The sequence below is a fragment of the Pelodiscus sinensis genome, chromosome 2 (genome assembly GCF_049634645.1).
Source record: "Pelodiscus sinensis isolate JC-2024 chromosome 2, ASM4963464v1, whole genome shotgun sequence".
In the NCBI taxonomy this organism is placed as follows: Eukaryota; Metazoa; Chordata; order Testudines; family Trionychidae; genus Pelodiscus; species Pelodiscus sinensis.
The window spans coordinates 229,610,113-229,632,391 of record NC_134712.1 but is presented as its reverse complement, the minus strand read 5'-3'; the positions used below and the strand labels follow the sequence as shown (position 1 = coordinate 229,632,391).

Here is a 22,279-nt window from a genome sequence, read left to right as displayed (position 1 = left end):
CTTTTTCCTGTGGATTCTTCCCACACTTTTCAAAACAGTACCGCCAAGGTGTAAAATATTTTTCCTGTTGATTCAGATTTCAGATTTAATCTGTTTTTTAGGATGAATTTTGCTTTTGTTTTCATCACACCAGTAACACACAGATACTGTTCAGTGCTTACATAAAAACTGTGATTTCACGCAGGTAACATAGATGTTTCCATTTGCATCATTGCCAACCAGTTGCAGAGTTTCTTAATTTAAAAAGCATTTTGTGATATCCAAACTAGATCTTCATTTGCTTGAAAAAATTTAGTTTTGAGAGTCCTCTCTACTCCAGCCTGTGGAGTGTTCTGTTCTTCTCTTCCCTTTGCTAGGCTGAATGTCTGTATTTACATTTCACTTCCTTACTTACTGGATAGCAAATAACTGGATACTAGCTTGAGGGATTTGTTCGAAACTCTCTGGGTACTTGATGTACGTAATAGGCAGTATTTGTTTACTGTCAGCAACCTAAAGCTGGCTGGGCCTTTATTTGAAATAGTATATGACATCATTCCCATATTTGTAAAGCCCCTGGCCTTATTTGTTGGCTGATTTGTTGGGACAAACAAAATACTAGTGATGCAGTCTTAGAAATGTTCAAGATTATATTTTCTTCCAGTGTTTGGGAGTAAAAAGAAGCTTCCTTGTTGCAGCATGAACACATTTCTTGAAGACTTATTTTTGTTTGTTGTCTAATCTGTTTTTCAATTAAAAATTATTTATTCACTCATGGGTCTATAAACACTAAGTTTCTGCACTTGATTTGCAGACTGATTTTAAAAGCTCTTAAGTTTTGGTTTTTTTGTTTTTGTTTTTTTTAACATTCTAGATTGGGTGGATGGCAGATACTTTAAGAGCAATTAGAATTGGTAAATTAGAATTATTTCAGGCTAGAAATGATTTTAGAAGAAAATGTTTCTCCATCTTTCTTGCAAGTGGATTTTATCACACTTGAGTAGTGGAACCTAAAACCAGTAGAAAAATATTTTTAAATTTGCACTTCTCCAAAGAACCTAATTCCAGGAATCCCTCTTGTCTGTGTGCAAGCCAGCTTTGGAATTCGGTATTTATCTTAAACTTTTAGGTTCAGCAGTAAGCTTATAGCATCTCTCTTGCCTGGGAATCTGTGCTAACTTCAGTCTGAACCTTTTCTTAGTTTCATTATCCAGTACCTGTCTACTTGCATCTGTAGAAAAGTCAAGCTTTTGGTATAAGTTTCTGATGCTGAGCCTAAATATGCTTTGGATGACTTTATCAAAATTAAGCTTGTAGAACAATGAAGTAGTATTTTCTGTTAAGCAGCTGGTATTGGCATATGGTGGCCTCTTCAATTTAAATCTAACTATGGATTTAACTATTGGTTACACATGGATGGGCTGATTCATGGTCTTTGTCATATCTTTATTTTGAATTAGAATTAGTGGCACTGCACAAAAAGCCAACTTAGAAAACTTCTCCCACACCCATATCTGTTCAGAAAGTTCTAGACAGGGATCAACTGAAATTGATACAGTCTCCTTCTGTGCAGAGGACTGCAGCTAAACATCTAAATTGTCCCACCAGCAAACATATGTAGTGATGAAAATGTCTTGCTATGAGAGAAAGCGATAAGAATGGGTCACCTTTTAATGTCTTAAATAGAAACCTCTGTACTGTCACACATTGATAGATGTACTCACATATGCTATTCTAGGGTGTTGACAGAATCATTTGGCAGAGTTGCAGGATTATTTATAGTGTGCTGAACGCCTTTGTCTTTCAGCAAAGAACTCTAGGAGTTTTGGTGAAATACTGTTAATTGTTCAAACTTTTGTTTTACATATTACACTACTTTATAGTGTGTTCAGTTTTTAAAAGTAATTTTAAAACATAAGGTAATTACTGGATTAGGACACTTTATCAAAATCTTATCTTGCCATAATTTTCTATTCTTTATTTAGATATTGATTTTGAGGTTGATGGATGAAAAACTAGAAGAAATTTTTCCAAGTAAAAACTTAAACTGAGTCTAATTTTTCACTTTCATCACTTGTTCTAGGTAATTTTATCCACTATAGATGCAGAGCTGCAGAAACTTAAAGAAATGACCAGCCACCAGAAAAAAAGGGCAACCGAGATGATGGCCTCATTACTGAAAGATCTTGCGGAAATAGGAATTGTAGTAGGAAATAATGATGTGAAGGTAAAGTAGAGCTATCACAAATGTGAAATGATAAATTAATTCATTCTTAGGTCTTTTCAAAGTAGTAAAGATGTAATAACTACAGTAATTTATAACACCTCCAATCAAATAAATGTCTTCCTGTAAGGTTCTGAGGGAGGATAAAGGTAACTCAGGTGTTCAATTTTGTCTTATATGCTGTTTATATCTGACTTACTATAATTCAGTGTGCAAGGTTGAAGAACAACTTAGTCTAATTATGCAAACAGTACAAACATTCCTCACTTCAGGAGGAATGTTTGTACTGTTTGCAGTTTGTCACTTCAGTCCGCATTGCTAAATGACCATATGTAATTTGGTGCACTGAATGGTACATACTTAAGAAAGGTTGAATACTGACCAAGAATGGTAACTTTTACTTCTAGAATAGCTGTTCCAGCCAGAGTAATTGAGTTAACTAATAAGCCTTGTATAGAACATACGGCAGCTTCCCTGTGGGTGTAAGACAACTTCATTTTCTACTTCAGACACTTTTGGTGTCCAAGTCTTTGGATTTTTTTTCCAAGTGAACATGTGAGCATTTGAAAGGAAACTAACGCTCAGTTATTTTGAAGAGCTTGCCATTGACATGTAAACACTTGCAAACAAGTCAATTTCTAGAGAGTGACAAAGAGTATGATTTGTACTAGTTGTGTGTGAATTTTATTAAAATTTTTAGAGAAGATGAAAAATAGTAGTAGCTTTAGTTACTGTGAAAATGGTGTGGAATTAAATAGCAGTGCAGTGACTGTACTATGGACTAGGCATTTCTGTTTTCTGGTTGCACTTTGAGCTGCTGTATCCTATATTTAATTCTGTATACAGTGAATATTTTTGTCACTTAAACCTTTCAAATTCTGATTTTTTCCCCCCCAGCAACCTGAAGGAACTGGCATGATAGATGAAGAATTCACAGTTGCAAGACTATACATTAGCAAAATGAAATCAGAAGTGAAAACAATGGTAAAACGCTGCAAGCAATTAGAAAGCACTCAAACTGAAAGCAATAAAAAAATGGAAGAGAATGAAAAGGAGCTGGCAGCTTGTCAGCTTCTTATCTCACAGGTAAAAGTTGCATTGCTCTAGCTTTTCTGATTCAAGTCACTTTTGAAACATGATTCCTGTGTTTGACTGATTTGTCACCAATTGCTCTTAACCTATAGCATACAGTTTTGAAAATAGACAAGTTGGACCAGTTTAGGTTGCTGAGACAAGCTTTTTAGCTTACACAGAGTTCTTCAGCTCAGATTTGGAAGGTAATTCAAAATGTTGGTCTGACCTTTTTTGCACAAGTGGGAAGTCAAACATCCGTTTCTTCAAACCCTCTAACATTGTATTCAACCTGTTTTTAATATCAGCTATACACTCAAGTAAAAAAATTATCTTAAGATGTCTTATTTTTTCATACAAAGTACACTAGAGAATTATAGTCAGAGAACTATAGACACTGGACTGAGGGCTTGTCTATACTGGCACATTTTGTTACCAAAAACTGTCTTTTGGCAACAAAATATGAGATCATTTACACTGAAGTGCGGCTTTGGTCAGGGAAAAACTGCTAGTTTTGGTGACAAAATACTTCCAGCCCTGCAAGAGATTTGAGACTTTTGTCTTCTCCCCTCTTTTTATTGTTCGCAAAAATCCAATGTGGACTCTTTTTTTTCCCTCCGTGCCAGCCCAGATGGCTGTGTTCAGTGTTTTGTGATCTCTACTGCCCTTTTAGCTTTCATCCCTCCCCTTTCAGAGCTCTCGGAAGTATCTGACAGCTGAATGGGCTGCTCCGTTTGGGGAATGAACAATGAACAAATCATTGGAATGTTTCTGTTCTGTTCTGCCCTGCTAGCGTGACAGCAGCAATTAGACTGCTGCTGTAGGGGGGAGGACTGAAGAAAGTGCTGTGTTGTTTTGACATTCCTCAGCATGGAGAGCTCACAGAGCTAAGAGGGAATCCCAAGAAGCACAGGGATCAGTTCTGCCTTCCCACAACACTGCACTGTGGGATGCTTACCCACATTGCTTTCCTCTGTCCTCAGGGTGCTTGCAATTGGGCAACATGAAATGTCAATAATGGGAGGCAGGAAAACTGGTTTTCATTTTTCGTGACTTTTGCCTGTTGACAGTACTTTTGTCGCCCAACCTTCCCACTGTAGACATAGCCTTAGTGTTATCCCAGGAAGCATGAGAGCACAGTTCTGTGTTTTAGGATGTCTTAAAACCCCAATATAGGTTCCTAGACTTTAATCTCCACTTTCATAATTTTATGTTTAACACCAAAAACATGTTTATACTGGGTTAATCTTAACTTTTGGGACTGACTGACATTCCTCTTATTGTTTGAGTTTTGCACGCAAATAACTATTTCTCAAAGCTTACAAAAGCAATCACTCTTTTGAAGCACACTCTTGAGAAGACAGCCAGTTTAAAGACCACTTGAAGGGATGGAGGACATGGGGATAAGATACCAAGATGCAGACACAGTATGAGGGAGTTGTCACATTAGAACTGCTTAGTGCAGTTGTGAGCATATACTTATAAGCATATGCCTATTAGTTAGTTGACTAGTGACTTGACTAGTTGCTCTCCCCCTTCTTCGCCCTCCCTCCCCCCTTCCACCTGCCTCTGTTAGACAGAGGCATCAAAGAGGAGGCAGGGGGTGGGAGGAGCTGACTTAAAAACTGGTTATCCTCCCACACCTCCTCTGCAGGGCAGGGAGGCAGATGTATAGCAGGGGAACGGGCAAGCTCATGCCTGGTCCCTCCTGCTGCACTAGTGCTTTTTAAGTGTATTAAGAGCCTGGCAGCAGATCAGTGTTTGTCCATGAGCTGGAGAGTAAGTTTCACTGGAAGGTGGAATCATTAATATTCATAATTTGAACATAACTATTCATAATTTGAGAACTGAGTTACTCAAATCAGCTAGTAGAAAGAAACTGTAAAACAGGAATATGAACACATCCACGTGGGCTTGGTGGATGTTCTTAATGAGACACATGATGGTGTCTCCTGAAGTCAAGAGGCCAGATTGTTATGCCTGTGATGATTTTGCCAGTCTTTAGCACCCAGTAAAACAGACTTTTAACTCCGTTTTTGATAGAGGATCATGGATTGAGCATATTTTTTAATTAAATGTTTTAAGAGATTATAATTTTAGGATTTAACAGATCTTGCATTAGTTTCAGATTTCATTGTAAACAGACCTATTTTTACAATACAAACTTATTTAAATAACTAACATACTATTAACATTTTTAAAAAATCATTTAACATTTTCTGCCCAAAATCAATTTTTTTATTCTGATGTGCAACTATAACAGTCCAAAGCTTGCCTTTCTCTCATTCCATTGACGTATGTACCTGTGACCTGAAGGATTTTGAAGTATTATGATACTTCAGGGATCTTGATCCTGGCTTGTCAGTCTTCTCTTTTTCTAGGAAAAAAAAGAATATCTGTATGCATTTGGTTTTTAGATTAGTTATTTTTACTTACATTTTTAAATATTTTTAATAGAATTTTATTTACATTTGCCTACTTTAAATGTAAATTAATCTTGTTTTCATTTTGAAAGCACGAAGCCAAGATCAAGTCATTGACAGAATATCTTCAGAATGTGGAACAGAAAAAGAGGCAACTGGAAGAGTCTGTGGATTCCCTTAATGAAGAATTAGTCCAGCTTCGAGCACAGGGTATGAATTATTCTTCATATTTAAGTATGTAACCAGTAATGTGACCATGCAGTATACCATAACAGACATTAGGCAAGATGAGGAGATAGCACTGTCTTGATAGGACAAACACTATGTAATGTGTAATTTAGAAGAATAAGAAAACAAAGTAAAATTAGTAGAGATAACGTATTTGGACACACTTGTCTGAAAACTATTTTTAGGATGAAGCAATGGGCTTAAATTGCAGCAAGTGGGGTTTAGGCTGGATATTAGAAAAAACTTTCTAACTGTCAAGGTGGTTAAACAGTAGAATAAATTGCCTGAGGAGGCTGTGGAATCTCCATCACTGGAGATAATCAAGAGACGGTTGGAAAGACTTCTATCAAGCATGAACTAGACCACAGGTGGGGAGAAAAGCTTCTCAGTGGCCCGGATCCAGTCCACCCAGGGCTTTGATTCAGCCTGCGTGGCAGTTCCAGGCCCCACCCCCACGTTGCCTGGGAGCCAGAAACCTGCGAGTCCTTTCAACTGTTTCTATTTAAAGGACTCGCACCTTTCCTGTGGCTGTCAGGCAACAGCCCTGGAAAAGGGGTGAGCCCTTTAAATAGAAGCAGTTGAAAGGGCTCTCACATCCTCGGTTCCCTGGCAACGTGCTGGGGCAAGGCTTGGAGCAACCAGCCCTTTAAACAGAGGAGTTGAAATGTCTTGCAGCTCCCATCTCCTGCTAACATGATGCCTGGAAGCCACAGGAAAGGCGTGAACCCTTTTCATCTCCTGCTATTTAAAGGCCCACCCCTTCCTCCTGGGGCTCTGCCACTTCCATCTAAGGCCCTGCCACTTCTGGGGCAGTCGTGACCACTTCAAAAAATTTTAAACTAGCCCTCATTCAAAAATTATTTCCCATCCCTGATCTATACGGTGTTTGGTCCTGCTGTGAGAGCAGGGAACTGGACATAATGACCTCTTGAGGTTCCTTCCAGTTCTAGTATTCTAGGATTCGATACATAACAGGGATAAGATAAAGATATAAAGAGTTCTCCTTAAACTATCTGCATAGGAAAAACTTAATGTATGCAACCTAATTCAAGGTTTAAAATGAAAGGGGGTAAGTGTAAATCTGACAAGCATTCCTCCAATTGATTGGGCTTTGTAACTGAAATCTTTATTTTCTCATTAGAAAAAGTCCATGAAATGGAGAAGGAGCACTTAAATAAGGTCCAAACTGCTAATGAAGTCAAGGCAAGTAAATGTATTTTTCTATTCCTTAATAGTTTTATGTGCAACTTCATATTTTAAATAGTAAAACAAATATTTCTTTTTTACTGTAGCAAGCTGTTGAGCAACAGATTCAAAGCCACCGTGAGACACATCAAAAGCAAATTAGTAGCCTAAGAGATGAAGTTGAGGCAAAGGAGAAGCTCATTACTGAACTCCAAGAGTAAGAGTTCTGATGTTAAAATCATTTATTGATTTGGACTGTGAGGAAATAATTACTTTGACCCATATACCTAGCAGATTACTACATTTTTTATTATATTAATTTTTGGATGGTAGTTGAATCTTCTGACTTAATTGTTTGTTAAGTCTTTAACCATTCTTCATAGTAGTGATGAGTAGGGTAGTTCTTATCACCTGAGGTGCAGTGCTCAAAACAAAGTGAAGAATGTCATCCTTCCCTTTCTCCCCCACTGGCCTGTTGGTTCTGAGTTTCAGGGTTCCTGCAAGTAGTGAATAACAAATAAACAATGACATTTAGCATTTAGAAATACTAACTTTAGTGCAGCTAATAGTCATCTATTGGTATAGTGAAAAAACCTTTCAAACATCATAAACATGTTTAATGTGAGCATGATGCGTTGATAAATATTTCATTCATCTGACAATTATCATTTCTTTTGTTGATCATCAATCAAATAATTAAGCATGCACAACAGTTGGTTGCTAAGATTTCTGATTAAATTAATAATGCAATCTAAAAAGACTCCTTTTGGAAGTTTTAATTTATCAAAGGGAGTAAAGCATTTCCTGTCTCAGCTTAGTTTTGTTAAGAATGAATGGCATGTGATGATGATAGCTTGAAACATAGTCCATGAGTATCATCGTGTTTCTATATTTTTATATTAATCCTATCTTTGTGTCCAGCCAAAACCAGAAGATGATGCTTGAGCAAGAACGTCTTAGAGTTGAACATGAGAAACTGAAAGCTACAGATCAGGATAAAAGCAAAAAACTGCATGAACTTACGTAAGTAATAATCATACTTCAGGTATTAAATGTGTGACTGGGGGCCTTAAAATTGTAAATACTAGTGATCTGATGCAGTGTAGATGTTCATTACATAACATGTTACTAAGGGCACAATTCTGTCATAGATCACAGATTCCGTGACTTCCTGGGACCTCCATGACTGTTTCTGAGAGCAGCTTTCTGCTTCAGGGCTGCTGGAGCAAGTGACCGGTAGTCACCCCAGGGGTCAGCAAAACAACTGGCTAGCAGTCAGCCCTGGAGCAGAGGGCTGATCGTATAGCTGGCTGGTGGATGGGGTGGGGGATGAGGGACACCAGAGCAAGTGGCTTGGGTTAGGTCAGCTCCTCTGGGGCTGGAGCAGCAGCAGGGCTGGAGTACCTGCAAGCTCCTGCAGCACTGCTTGTCCCCCTCTACCCCCTCACTGTATTTTTAATAAGTCAGGGACAGGTTTGTCTGTGGTCTATCCTTGACTTGTATTAAAAATACCTATGACAGAATCTTACTTAACCAAAATCTTTAGAACTCTCTGCTCCTATTGTGGCTCAGCCACACCATCCATAGTTGTGTTAATTTATTCTGTATTAGTGTTATTAGTTCAGTTTCTCTCGGATTCAAAATAGTCCATATTTTACAAAAATTATTTTCCCTCCATATGGCAACCAAAGTCAGTATGATCTGATTCTGAAGCACTTTTTTTCCAAAATAAACATGCTGCCATTTAGTTGTCTGTAATGCCATTTCTTTATGGGAGAATCATTTTGGATTACCCAAATGCTAAATTATAAGATGTGTAGAGTTTGCCCAGTGCATACAAGACTGAATCTCTTATTAATTTCTTCAGGAAATTAAATAAGCTGTTTAAAGGAATTGGTTTTGATGGCTCAAATTTGCATGTATAAATGTAAAAAATAATTCTCTAAATACCTCTAGCCATAGGAGCTCTCATGGATATCTTTTAAAAGTATTTGTCCAAAAATTAATTCATTTTATGTGAGGGGTAGGAGACAAAGCATATTCTAAGTTACAGAAAGTTGGCGAGCTTGTATTTGGAAGGATTACCAGAGTGTTGAATGTATTGTTTTATTGACTACTATATTGAATTATGTAATTTACATTTATTAGGGTTGTGGTTTTCCATAAACATAAAACCTGAAACTATTATTCATGTCTACAGACATGCAAGAGATTTTTATTTTGTGTAACTAAAGCTTGAAAAATCAGTCATTAAAATGGCAAAACAAAATCCCTTTGGGTGATAGTACCCAAAGGCAAGTCTAAAATCTAATATCAGTTGCCAATGATTTTTAAACAAATGCTCTTATGCCAATGGAAAACATGGCTTTATTTCAGATGCTCATAGGGTACAATTTTTGGCCCATACAGTTACTTAATTCTGACGTGCGCTTCATATCCACGCCCCAGAGCATCAATTCCAACAGTTTTTCTATTTGCCACCTTGAACTGCAGAAGTTAGAAATCCTGCTGCTGTATGTATACCATCTGAAAGCAATTTGGCACCAAATTATATCAAGCATTACTCTCTTAATCTAGCAGTTCCTCATACAATATTTTAAAAGTACAGCCCAAGGTAATTATTTTTAGCTTTATACAGTACAGTGTCGTAAATATGCATGGCCTTTTTAAATGAAAGACAAATACTGAATGCTAACTCAAAACACATTTGTAAATTTGCTCTAGCTCCCTCCAGGTGAAATCTGAAAGGCAGTTGGAGTTCATGAGCATTTCCTGTTGCAACATCAGAGTTGGTGGAATAGCCTTATCAATTTAGAACTTTAGACTTTTGGTGGCACTGGGTAGAAGTTATTGTTAGAGACAGAAAAAAGACTTTCCTCTCCCTTTAAACTCAGTACTGTTTCTGTGCTTTTCACCTTCACTGTGTTTTCAATAACGGTAAAGTTCCCGGGTCCATTCCCCAGTATCCTGCCTGATTTCTCAGAATTTGAAAGAAACTGAATCAGAGGCCTTAGTGTTCATTTTCCAGGAAGGAATCTTAAATAGGATGATTGAGAGAGTTCCTGCCATGTGATTTGTTGTCATTAGGGTGTTTTAACTTTTAGAAAATGAAAATCTGAACTGTTCATATATACAGGAAAAAATCAGTAAAGCAGCATGAAAAGTTATTTTCCCCAAATTGAATAAAAATCCTCTAGTCCATCCCGTCCATCCCCACATAACATCTAACTTCCTTGATCAGTCAAGTACTAGAAATATTTGTAGGATTTGTAGGTCTTTCTAAATAATGGCTATGCGTCTATAACCAGAAGTTTTCAACCTCTGGTATGCTTGTGTGACTGTTCTAAAATGTTCTATAACTCAGATGTCTGAAATGACTTATCACTCGAATACTAATTGTATGCAGTTATTTCTCACAATATCCTTACTCTTCTAGTCTTGGGCTCTCGAATACTCTGTCATTTGTGGCTAATTGTGGGGTGGTTTTTGCACTTTGATATACTCTAAATCCTTAATTATGCAATCTCCTTTCTATTTGGAAACTAAAGTAGAATTTCAACTTTTTCTAGAGGTGCAAGACTCATTTTAATTTGCTGTATTCCCCATTTCCTCTCAATCTCTCCTCTTCCCATAAGTAAACGTAAGATACCGTATATACTCGAGTATAAGTCGACCCGAATATAAGCCGAGGCACCTAATTTTACCCCAAAAAACTGGGGAAAAGTATTGACTCGAGTATAAGCCTAGGGTAGGAAATGAGGCAGCTACTGGTAAATGTAAAAAATGAAGATAGGTACCGGGTCTAGCCCCGGAAGTCGGGGCGAAAGCTGCTCCGGTGCCCCTGGTCTGCTGGAGACCGTCTCCAGCAGACCAGGGGCACCGGGCGGGTTCCCGCGCTTCTGAGGCTTTGCCAGACCAGGGGCACCGGAGCAGCTTTCGCCCCGACTTCCGGGGCTAGACCCGTGCTGAGCCCGCCCGCCTCAGTTCTCGAGATGCTGACTCGAGTATAAGCCGAGGGGGGCATTTTTCAGCACAAAAACTGTGCTGAAAAACTCGGCTTATACTCGAGTATATACGGTATGTATTTGTACATAAATATAAATGTTTAGCTATTCTAGTGTGAATATATTCTTTGTTTGCTAGGGTTATGCAAGACAGACGAGAACAAGCAAGACAAGATTTGAAGGGTTTAGAAGAGACAGTGGTAAGTTAGTTATTACAGTATAACTTTAAAATAAATGCTTGTAACTTTTTTTGTTCGTGTTAATAATTCTAAGTTATAAAATGCTTATTTGTTGTTTTAGGCTAAAGAACTTCAAACGCTACACAATCTTCGGAAGCTGTTTGTTCAAGATCTGGCTACCAGAGTTAAAAAGGTAACATGACATATCAAGACTTGTCTGTTTAAATGTGGAAATGAGCGAGCCTAAATAATCGATGGTTCAATTTTTATCAGATATCTGAACATCCACATATCACTCTTTCCTGTTATTATCACAGAGTGCAGAAATTGATTCGGATGAGACGGGAGGCAGTGCTGCTCAAAAACAGAAAATTTCCTTTCTTGAGAATAATCTTGAGCAGCTCACAAAAGTCCACAAACAGGTACAGTGAAACATAATTTACTTCAGTATTAACTTTAGAACTTCAAAAACAGTTGCTTGTTCAAGATGTATTTTAAAGGTTTAAAGTTTATGTACATATTTGTTGTAGAGTAGTGTTCATGTTCATACGATTCAGAGATGCTGGTCTCAAATTTTAATTTCAATTGTTAATATTATATAAACTAATTTATTCCTTTGAAGGTCTTTTACAATAATTTGGACTTAAGTGATTGTGTGAATATATTATAGTGATATCTTAAATGGTGTAGTTCTATTGACTGTTAATGCTTAAAAGGAAATGTTTGCTAATATGTAGTATTTTATTTAGTTTATTCAGTTTAAACTTATAACAAAGTTAATATTAGTCTGTCTCTTATGGTTACTTTCATCTTGCTTCAGTGTAATTGCTAGTTTGTTTTTTTTTTCAGAAAAAAATTAAAGATATATTGTTTATCCTCAGCTGGTGCGAGATAATGCAGATCTTCGCTGTGAGCTTCCTAAACTGGAGAAACGACTTAGAGCTACAGCTGAGAGAGTTAAAGCTTTGGAATCTGCGCTAAAAGAAGCCAAAGAGAATGCATCTCGTGATCGGAAACGATATCAGCAAGAGGTAGACCGTATTAAGGAAGCAGTCAGATCCAAGAACATGGCCAGAAGAGGACATTCTGCACAGATTGGTTAGTAAAGAAAATGCAGCAACTTCCAAATGTGTTTTAACTTTCCTTTCTGTTTCTTTTTTGATAACACAAGGCCAAATTCTGTCCTGTACACATGCCTGCAGCTCTTATTATTGTCCAGAGTTGCAAATGTGAAAGGCAGGATTTGTCCCTTAGGGTATGTCTAGACTACAGGCTTTTGTCGACAGAAGTTTTGTCGACAAAGAGCATCTAGACTACATCCAGTTCTTTTGACAAAGCGGCTTGCTTTGTCGACATGACAGTGTAGACGCAAAGGACAGTGTAGGTGCAATAACACCTTCTGTCAACAGAACTCTTTCAACAAAAGATGTTATTCCTTGTAGAATAAGGTTTACAGGCGTCGAGCGGCAGTGTTGACGCAGATATAGTTTTGTTGACGAAAGTCCACTTTTGTCGACAAAACCCTGTAGTCTAGACACACCCTTACTGCAAAAATGGCTATTGTTAATTTGTGTATAATACATATAAATCTATGTAAGTCATTGCTTTGTTGACCTGATCTGTCACTTCAGTGTTTAGGCTTTCACACGATATAAAACCACACCTGCCTGGAATGCCAACTACGAAGGTTAATGTTCCCTTTCCTTTTAAAAACAAAGGAAAAGTTTGAACATAAACTAAAAAATTCTATAATTTGTCCTTGAAGTCCCTCTTTGTAATCTTGTCATTATAAGAACAAAGTGGTTATCCAAACAAAGGAAGGGACATGTAACTTGAAGTGTACTCAGTTTAATTAGCAAATTAATAATGCCTTTGCTAAAGCAAAAACATGGCTTTCTCAGCACTTTTTTTGGTAATTGATTTGTTGTGTATTTTAAGCAGAAAAATCTCATCTGTAAAACTTGACTATCATTTTTGTGTAAAACTAGAAAATCCAAGCAGACAATGCAAGATCTAAAATGCCTGTAATTCAATATTTTTAATTTAAACTTAAGGATCAAAACAATCCTCATTACCTTTCATTCAAAGTGCACGGTCCATTCCTTTACCCTTATCTTCTCTAATACCAGTACAAAGCAACATATATTTAAAAATAAAAAACAAACAAAAAATAAGCCCAATCTCAAAACATTCCATCTCTCTGAATTTTCTCTCTAGAGAGGATAAGAACAAAACCAAGTGTGACTGATGTTAGTCAGATCTCTTAATGTGGGACTGTAAGGCACTTTGATACTGTGGTGATGAGAATAGTATAAGAATATGGAATAGAACATACATTTTATTAATTTATAAAAAGTTATCTTAATTTTCACTTTACACAGGATCCTGTCTTCTAATAGCAGCCATTGCTAGCGCCCCAGAAGAAAATGAACTGAACAGATAGTCATCAAGTGATCCATCTCTTGTCACCCATTCTCAGCTTCCAGCGGACAGACTAGGCACACAATCTCTGTCCCCTGGTTAATAGCCATTGAGGGTCCAATCCTCTCTGAATTTATCTAGTTCTTTTTTATAGTCTTGGCCTTCACAACATCCTCTGGCAAGAAGTTCTGCAAATTCTTCTATCGTCAGTGTGAAGTCCCTGAAAAATTTTCTGATATCTTGCTAAGTGGTCTGACAGTGTTATTAACCATATAGCTTGTGTTATACAGTAATAACTTCCAACCTCAGAATTCACTAGCAGAGTAAACATCAAGCGTATTTGCTTATTTAAATCTGAAAACACAGTAGAATCTTGCTCATCTATACTTTAGTAAACCATCAGTCTATATTGAAAATTGATTTAAAGATTCATTGCTCAAAGTAGAGGGAATCTGGAAAATTTTCTTTGTGCTCCTGGGGTGGGACCACTGGGGGAACATTACATCATCCACTAACCTTGATCCAGCCTTCACTGAAGCTTTGAAACTGGACTGCAAAAGCTGCTCCTAGCCTATGCTTCTGAAATGGGATTGGGTTAAACCCTGCAGCACATGTCTGTTGCAAAAGTAGTGGTGAAAACTGCTGTATTGAAATGGTTTGGGTTATGCAGACAGTAATTTGCTTTGAAGGGATAAGAGAATCCCTTATTTCTACTCCTCCGATCACCAGAAGGACAAGGACTATGGAGAAAATGTTGAGGGTCTCTTTCTACCTTTGTCACAGAGCACAGACAGAGGCATCTGATATTCTAGAAAAGGGGTCACCAACCAGTCGATCGGGATCTACAGGTAGATCTTGGAGCCTCTGACAGGTGATCCTGACTGGTTTGGCCAAGAGGCTATCAAATGATGGCACTTTAGCTGCCCCACCCCCTGGGAGCCTCCTGCTTGCTGGGCAGGGAAGGGAGAAGAGGGGTGCTGATGTCAAGGTGCCCCCTCTCCCACTCTGTATCCTATCTCCACACAGCCAAGGGGGGGGGGCAAAACAGGATTTGGGATGGAATTTTCTGGCTGCTTTTGGGAGTGGTGCAGAGTCAGGCAGACTCACCCCTGTCCTTAGTCCCGCTGCACCACCACCTAGCAGCCACTTGACTTAAGCAGTGCCAGTCAGAGCCCACCTCCTGAAGTCTTACCCCAGTTATGAATCCCCTTCTGCACCCGAAGCCCCTGTCCTAGTCCCAAGCACCCCTGCATCCAAACATACTCCCAGAGCCTGCACCTAGAACCCCCTCCTGCACACCAACTGCCTGCCCCAAGATAATCCCTTTATCCCAGACCAGAACCTTCACCCCAACCCACTGCCACTGCCTGGTGAAAGTGAGGGAAGATGGAGGAAGGATGGAGTGAGCAGGGGTCGGGCCTCAGAGAAGGGGCATAAAGGAGGAGGGGCAAGAGTATTTGTGTTTGAGGTAGATCTTGAATTGCCCTTAAATTCAAAAAGGGATCTTAAAAAGTTTGGAAACCACTGTTCTAGAAAATGGCCCCGGCCATTAAGAGAGTGGCTTTCTGTGAAAGGTCCCCTCCCCATACCCCACAAAAAAATTTCTTGCAAGAAGCTAGCTGGACAGGAAAGGAAGGAGAGCTGAAGTAAACTATTTTAGTCCAGTTTTACAAAATTGTGCATGCAGATTTCTCTGGTAAGTATAGCAACCTTAAATATAACACAAGCACCAAGCTTCTTGTGTTTCCCAAATCCTAGCTTCAGAACTGTCCCCTCTCTTCCTATCATTGAAGTCATCTAGGCACAAGAAATTACTCTAACTTCAGAGTCCAACAAGGGAAATGGGACATGTCCCAGGCCTGTTTTATTATTTTGTCTATAAGTTGGGGAAACATGAGGGAAGAAAGTCCCTTTCCATGCTGAGTTGCTGGAAAGTAGTGGAAGTGCTCCTGATCCTGACCTCTCATCTTCTCCTGGGGGGAGTCCTAAAGAGGAAGAGAATCTGTAGCCATAGCTGCTTCTCCGTGACAAAAAAGAAGCTATTTGCCAAGATAAGAACTTACCCAACTAGTATTCAGCCTTGGCCCCAAACTTTCTCTAGCTGATCCTGTCAGCTAGCTAGTAAGATATTTAGCCAGGATGTAAGAGAACACATGACCATTGTGAATCTGATTGCTGACAAGTGTTATGATTCAGCTTTTTGAAGGAAGCATCTGACGGGAGCTGCAGAGTCCATCATATACATTAGCAACAAGCTGGACTTCCACCTTTGGACAGGGAGCAGCTTCTGCCACTGTAACTTTCATATATTTTTTTCTCATTTTAGAAAGCATGATTCATACAGTACAAATTATTTTTTCAGGGTGTCATAAAACAAAATATTAATAAATTTGAACAGTAAAAGGTCACATGATAGAATTGCTTGTGTGTGATTTCTAATCACATTTTATTTTGTGTAGCTAAGCCTATCCGTCCTGGCCAGCATCCAGCAGCTTCTCCAACTCATCCAAGTGCAATTCGTGGGGGAGGTGTGTTTACTCAAAACAGTCAGCCAGTCACACTGCGTGGAGGTGGAGGACGTCAGGATAAAGTGTAAGATTTTTTTCTTTTGTTTGGTAGAGGCTGTTTTTAGTGTCTCCTTAAACCACTGTGTTTCATAGTTTGTGTTTGTAATCCATCTGTCAAAAACACTTTAGTATTCTATGTTTAACTTGTTGTTCGTATTACCATATCTTGGAATTAGAGGACTATGCTAAAATATTCAGCTCATACTGTTACCTTCTTTTGTAAAACCAAAATCCTGTAGTGAAGTAAAGTGGCAGTTCTAGAGTTACGTGTCCTATTTCTAATTGAACAAAATACAAAAACTATAATATATAGATCAGTTTGCGACAACCATACTGCATAAAATATCTAATGTAGATTTTTAAAAAAATGCTGCTGTTTGTGTTGTTCACCTCCTAATTTTTTGGTAATGGGTAGCCCGAGTTTAAAGTAATAATGGGTCTGCTTCACGCAGCCTTCAAGGATAAAAAATTAGTTTTAAACTCATCATATTGTGGTGTTCTTTTAAATTAATATACAAATACGAAAGAGCTTCAGTAACTGAGGTTTGTATGTGATTTTAAAAAAATGCATCTGAGCATATATTATAGTATATGAGTACTTTATTGAAATCAATGGGACTATTCACAGATTTAAGTACCAGTGTTGATCTGGGCCTTAAAGCATATTTTCACACTAATAGGTTGTTTGTCACTCCCCTCTGCTCACCATAAAACATCAACCCCATTTGAATATTCCATCTGTCTGAGCATCTGCTGCACAATTAGTTGTTTGAATTGAAACCATCTGCATCTTCAACTGAAGGGCAGTGCACACTTAGAACCCTGTATATGTAATATTTCTCTCAGAATTTGACTTCTATCTTAATTCCATTCCTTCCTAATTATTATTAACTTATTTTCTAAAGTTTATTTTATACTGATTTAAAAATTGTTGAAGGCTATTAGAAGTTATGCTTTTTGTTTTTTGGTAGTAGAAAGGGATCAGGGAACAGGAGTTTGAAGTACAAGATTTTGAAGTCCAGACACTATCTGATGCTGGCAGTTGATTAGCATCTAGGTACCAAGGTGATTCTCTCCTATTGAGAGAATTCTGTGTGTTAACTTTCTTTTACTCTCATGTAAAAGCTAGCATCTCACTTGGAAAAGAAAAGGAACTTTTATTCTTTTAAGTTGTACACTAGTTGGTGTTGAGAAATTCTAGCAGGGAGACTGTTAGTTTGATGACTTAAGTACAGCAGCTTACCCAGTTCAGGGCCATAAGTGACAATTTTGAAAGCCTTATATTTTTGTCATCAATGTTAAGAAAATTGTTTTTGCATCAGGTTATTGCAGTTTTCCCCTGAGGAGAGGAAAGGAAAAGAGGGATTGTCATTTGTGCTAGTCAGATATTAATGTTTAGAAGTTTTTTTAATTGAAAAGCTGTGAAACTTCTATTTGACACCGATCTGCAAAATTCCCATTGATGTTGGCAGTTAAGTTCCATGTGTATATCAAAGCCATTAAAATGGCTCCTACTGTGTAGAGTTAAATGCAAAAATCGTAAAGAGTAAACATTACCAGTATACGAATTTATTAACAAATGGGGTTATGCTCTTTTTGAGCAGTTGCATTAGTTTTACCACTGAAAACTAATAATTATTCCTGAATATGTAGATCATATTTTTAAAAAAACCCTTTGTCACCTGTTCTCTCTCTCTCTCTCTCTCTCTCCCCCCCCCCCCCCCCCTTTCCAGCCAATGTATTTGTTCTGAAGGGGTGCGGCAGGGAAATTAGAAATATAGGCACATTATTTGACCAGTACTGCCAGGGTTAGTATGGATACTTCACACTTGAAACCCATCTTACTGCGTGGCAGGCTTTTAGGGGTTTTGTAAGAAACAAGAAGTTTGCTTTTTATTAGGTAATGTCATTTAATTAATGGATTTCATGCAAAAATAATAAAACAAGAAGGGTATTTATTGTCTACTACTCATACAACCCAGTCTTTTGGGGATGACTAGTAAATAAGAATGTCTCCTTCCAAACACCACCACCTTTCTAAAACGGATGAAAAGATTCAATTTGAAGAGTAATTTTATCAGGTGCTTTGAATGTATCTTTATCACCCAACCCCAGTTCTCCTCTTTTGAAAATGTTACACCCTGAAAATTGCCAAAATTCTGTTCATTTTGGCATGGTGAGGATAAAAAGCAAACTTCAGACCATCCATTGGATAAAAGCAAATAAATGTTGAAATGGGTATGATATTGAAAATAGCACTAAGCACCTTGTGTTCCTAATGAATGTAAAGGATTATATTTCAGGTCTGGGATATGTGTGCATATGTATTTAACTGTCTTTTTTTTTGTTTTAATAGTTGCTGAAAAGTAAATGCATTATGAAGATGACTGGATATCATGCAGAGAAAGTCATTCCATGACAATAATCTCTCCCTTTGGGGATTGTAAGATTATTTTTTTGAAAATGTATAAATTATACCTGGCCTGTACAGCGCTCTCCCCTCCTACAAATTCTGATTCCCAACAAAACTAGAGTGCAATTTTGGCGTCTTGAAAAATGTTACTTCAGGTGTAGCTCTGTCCATTACACAGTTTGTCTTTCATGTCTTAAATTTAGTCTGCACTGTGCCAAGTTGAATGTATAAGAGAAATCTTAGTTCAAATTTCCTAGTTTAACTTGTGTACATTTTGTCTTAGAGCATATGGAATAATGTTGAAGTAATTTTTAATTTTTGTCACTTTAAATAACACTATTTGTCCCACTCTGTTAGAACAGCACTGTACACTAAAGTTCTCCTAAAACGACGTTCTGTGTAGCCATGAGAAGAGCTGTCTTGTCCATAGGACAACTTGGGGTGGCTGCCCCAGACTCTGTGCTTTGGAGGCTTCCGTGGCAGCCACATCAGCCATCCTATGGATGGGACGGTCTCCTGTGTTAGCTTTCTGGGGGTAGTGGCCTGGCACAAGACAGTGTCAGGGTTCAGGCCTCCATAATCACCATGGCAGGAGCTGGAGCTACCCAGCAGCCAGTTCCATTCCGCTACCTATCACCCAACCTACTGTGCTCCACTTCACTATGCTGGTGGGAAGCTAAATGTCCTGGCTCTGGTCCACTTCCCCAAGCTCTGCATAGCTTGCGGGGAGTGGGCTAGAGTTGAGGCCAGGGCACTTTGCTTCCTGCTGCTGCTGCTGCAGTGAGTCAGAGTGCACAGGGCTGGGAGAAGGCAGTGGAGCAAGCTGCTGGGTAGCTCAGACTCCTGCTGCCATGATGAGTGCAAGAAGGGGCGATCCTTGCTCTTGCCCCACACCAGCGCCCCCAGTAATCCTCCAGCTCATGTCATGTGGGGAGGGGCCTTGGGGGAAGAGTCATGGCAGGGCTTGGGGGATATTGGGAGAGTGCCCTAGGCCCCGCACCCCCTTAGCGATGGGCCTATCCAGGACTAATACTGCTTGTACAGTGTGGAAGTACTGAAGTGTGCTTATGACAGCTGCCATTAGGCACTTTAATCTTAAAACCACAGAGCTAAAGATTTCAGTTTGAACAAGGCTGTTTAACTGTTATCTTATTAAATACCCATTACTGGGTTATTTTGAATTCAATATTGTACAAGTAACAAGAGTAAACTTAAGTTTACATGGGAAAAGGCTTTGGCAATAGAATATTTCATCTGTTCGTTCTTGATTCTACATATAGAATAGCTTGATGGAATGAAAACATTCTGCTTCATTCTGATGAACCTGTTCACTGTCAACTGAGTTGGACAAACGAATATTTTTCAATAATTTAGTGTATACTGAAATGAGCTAGAGTAATCAAGGATTCAGTTCTTGTATCTCCAATACCGTATACATCCTGGAGTTCTTAAGCTGAAATTTAAACTTTTGATTTGAGAAAGTAAGTCAATTGAACTACTGGATAAGGAATTGAAATCCAATAGTAATGGAGACAGACATTTTCAAATATATACTCTGAAGTAGTTGTATCAGATTTTTTTCTTTTTCTCTTTGCAATATAGTTGTGTAGACTTGGCTAATAACAAAACACTGTTTCATTTTTGAGCTGATTCTCAAAAGTTTTGAGCACTCAACACCCACTGAGGTTAAGTTCAGGCTTTTAATGTTGCAATTCCATCATTTGTGTAATTTATTCCTAGGGTTTTAGCCACTATGTTTTTAGAATGGTCCTTCTCAAAAGATGCACATGAATTGCCAGATCATTGAGAGGGAAGGAACTTAGTGATATGAAAGAGTTCAAACTGTTTTTTCCAGAGCCAGTTAATGTCATCTTTAATATTAGTGGTCTGTCCTATTTTGGCTATTCATCAGTCATTGTGAAAATGTAAAACACCATAAGGGCATCAATGCCAAATCACTTTTAATAACTTTTTATACAAAGTAGAACAGTCAAATTGTCGATCATAATTCAACTTACTTTTTTTGGTTCCCTTGTAACTACTGCAGCTTGATTTTTATAATAGTTTTGATTTGATAGGTTGAATCTGTTTGCATCAGTCAGAAATCCACACTGTTTTGGAGTTTTTACTCTTTAAAGATGTATTTTTTACTCTTTAGAGTGTTTGTTGAAGCATGATAAAAGCAGCATATCAAGGATAGAGAACAGTGAAGTAGCAGTTGATAGGTTTTTAATTGAGTCCTCTTAATGGAAACAGCCCTGTCCATTATCATTCAATATTAAGTGCTGGTTTTCAGACCTCTACATATTTTACTTTACATTAGCTAAAAACTGGTTTCCTTGGAAATACTCTCAGATGAAGCAGGATTTTTTTCTCATGTAGATGGTAGTTCCATTCCTGTAAGTAATGTATCACGGGTATTGGTGCTGAACATTGCTGTGTAATAAGCAGTAAAATAAACTGTAACTAGCATGTAGCTCAAAATGTACATCACTTTTTTATATCTAAGCTTTTTTTTATTTTAAGCTTTTATGAAGTTTACCAAGAATTGCATCTTACAATTTTCAAAGAAATTGCTATTTTGTTCTTTTTGATTCAGTTATGGTAGGTCGTCTGGAAAGGACAAGTTACTGTTTTGTAAATTACATCTGTAATAGAATGTTAAATGCATTGCTGTTTCAGTTTGCAGTCGGAGTGGTTTTTATTTTTATGTTCCTCTGGATCATATTTTTTTAAATGGTTTAGAGTAGGAACTGAATTAAATAAAAGAATAATATTTATTCATGGTGATCAACTAAATTATTTGCATAACTTAAATACTGACTCACTACTGTGTGTAACTCTAAATTTGACATGAGATGACAAGTCTACCTGTGGAACACAGTGACTTAATTTCAGTACATGAAGATGCATTAAAATAGAATTGGATTGGGGAAGACGCCATCTAGTTTTAACTTACCTGCATGCTGTAAATGTATCTGTGTTTAAATAAAGAGGAAAAAAGTCTTTGAAATGTATTGAACTTTATTAAGACCTTGCAACTGTCATTGAATCAGATTAATATTTTCATTTGACAAGATAATGTTTTTTGCATTTGGTTATGATTGTTATACTCATTCACTTTATTGGAGCCTTTGTATAGCTAATGTCAGCATCTTGGGTGTTGGGAAAAGATTGTCCATCAATCTTAAGTTTGTGGTTTTTACACTCTAGTAAATTCATGGTATGAAAAGCTTCCAAGCTTGATTGCATCTTATCCAGAGTTAGACTTTAAATATGGTGTGAACTACTTCAGCAATGGATTTGTTGATCCACCACAAAGATGGAGGCAGTGACAGTGCCTACTGTTTCTCTAAATCAGTGGACTATCTTGCAGGTGAGCCACAGGCTCAGGGCTCTGCCCCTTCTCTCCCCCACCCTTGCAGCAGGGAGCCTTCTCTGGTGCTCCAACTCTGCACCCTTCCTCCTCCCGCCTGTGGTTGGAGTGCCAACTTCCCGCTGCAGGGGAGGAAATAGCTCTGTGCACTGCCGCTCCCCCTACCATTGGCCGGGGGAGAAGCAGTGTGGGAGACCACTCATCTAGTG

General features: G+C 38.2%; 1 protein-coding gene across 2 annotated transcripts in view; it reads left to right on the top strand.

Moving 5' to 3' along the window:
• The window catches only part of KIF5B (kinesin family member 5B), a 65,861-nt gene extending 44,161 nt beyond the window's left edge, over positions 1-21,700 (top strand). For both annotated transcript variants that reach the window (XM_075922660.1, XM_075922661.1), the window contains exons 15-26: positions 2,063-2,206; positions 3,101-3,289; positions 5,790-5,907; positions 7,067-7,128; positions 7,218-7,327; positions 8,032-8,133; positions 11,254-11,314; positions 11,415-11,486; positions 11,611-11,715; positions 12,175-12,391; positions 16,174-16,306; positions 18,638-21,700. In XM_075922660.1, coding sequence (XP_075778775.1) covers positions 2,063-2,206; positions 3,101-3,289; positions 5,790-5,907; positions 7,067-7,128; positions 7,218-7,327; positions 8,032-8,133; positions 11,254-11,314; positions 11,415-11,486; positions 11,611-11,715; positions 12,175-12,391; positions 16,174-16,306; positions 18,638-18,644 — 1,320 coding nt within the window. In that variant the 3' untranslated portion in view covers positions 18,645-21,700. The remainder of the gene's footprint in view (positions 1-2,062; positions 2,207-3,100; positions 3,290-5,789; positions 5,908-7,066; positions 7,129-7,217; positions 7,328-8,031; positions 8,134-11,253; positions 11,315-11,414; positions 11,487-11,610; positions 11,716-12,174; positions 12,392-16,173; positions 16,307-18,637) is intronic.
• Positions 21,701-22,279: the final 579 nt, after the last annotated feature.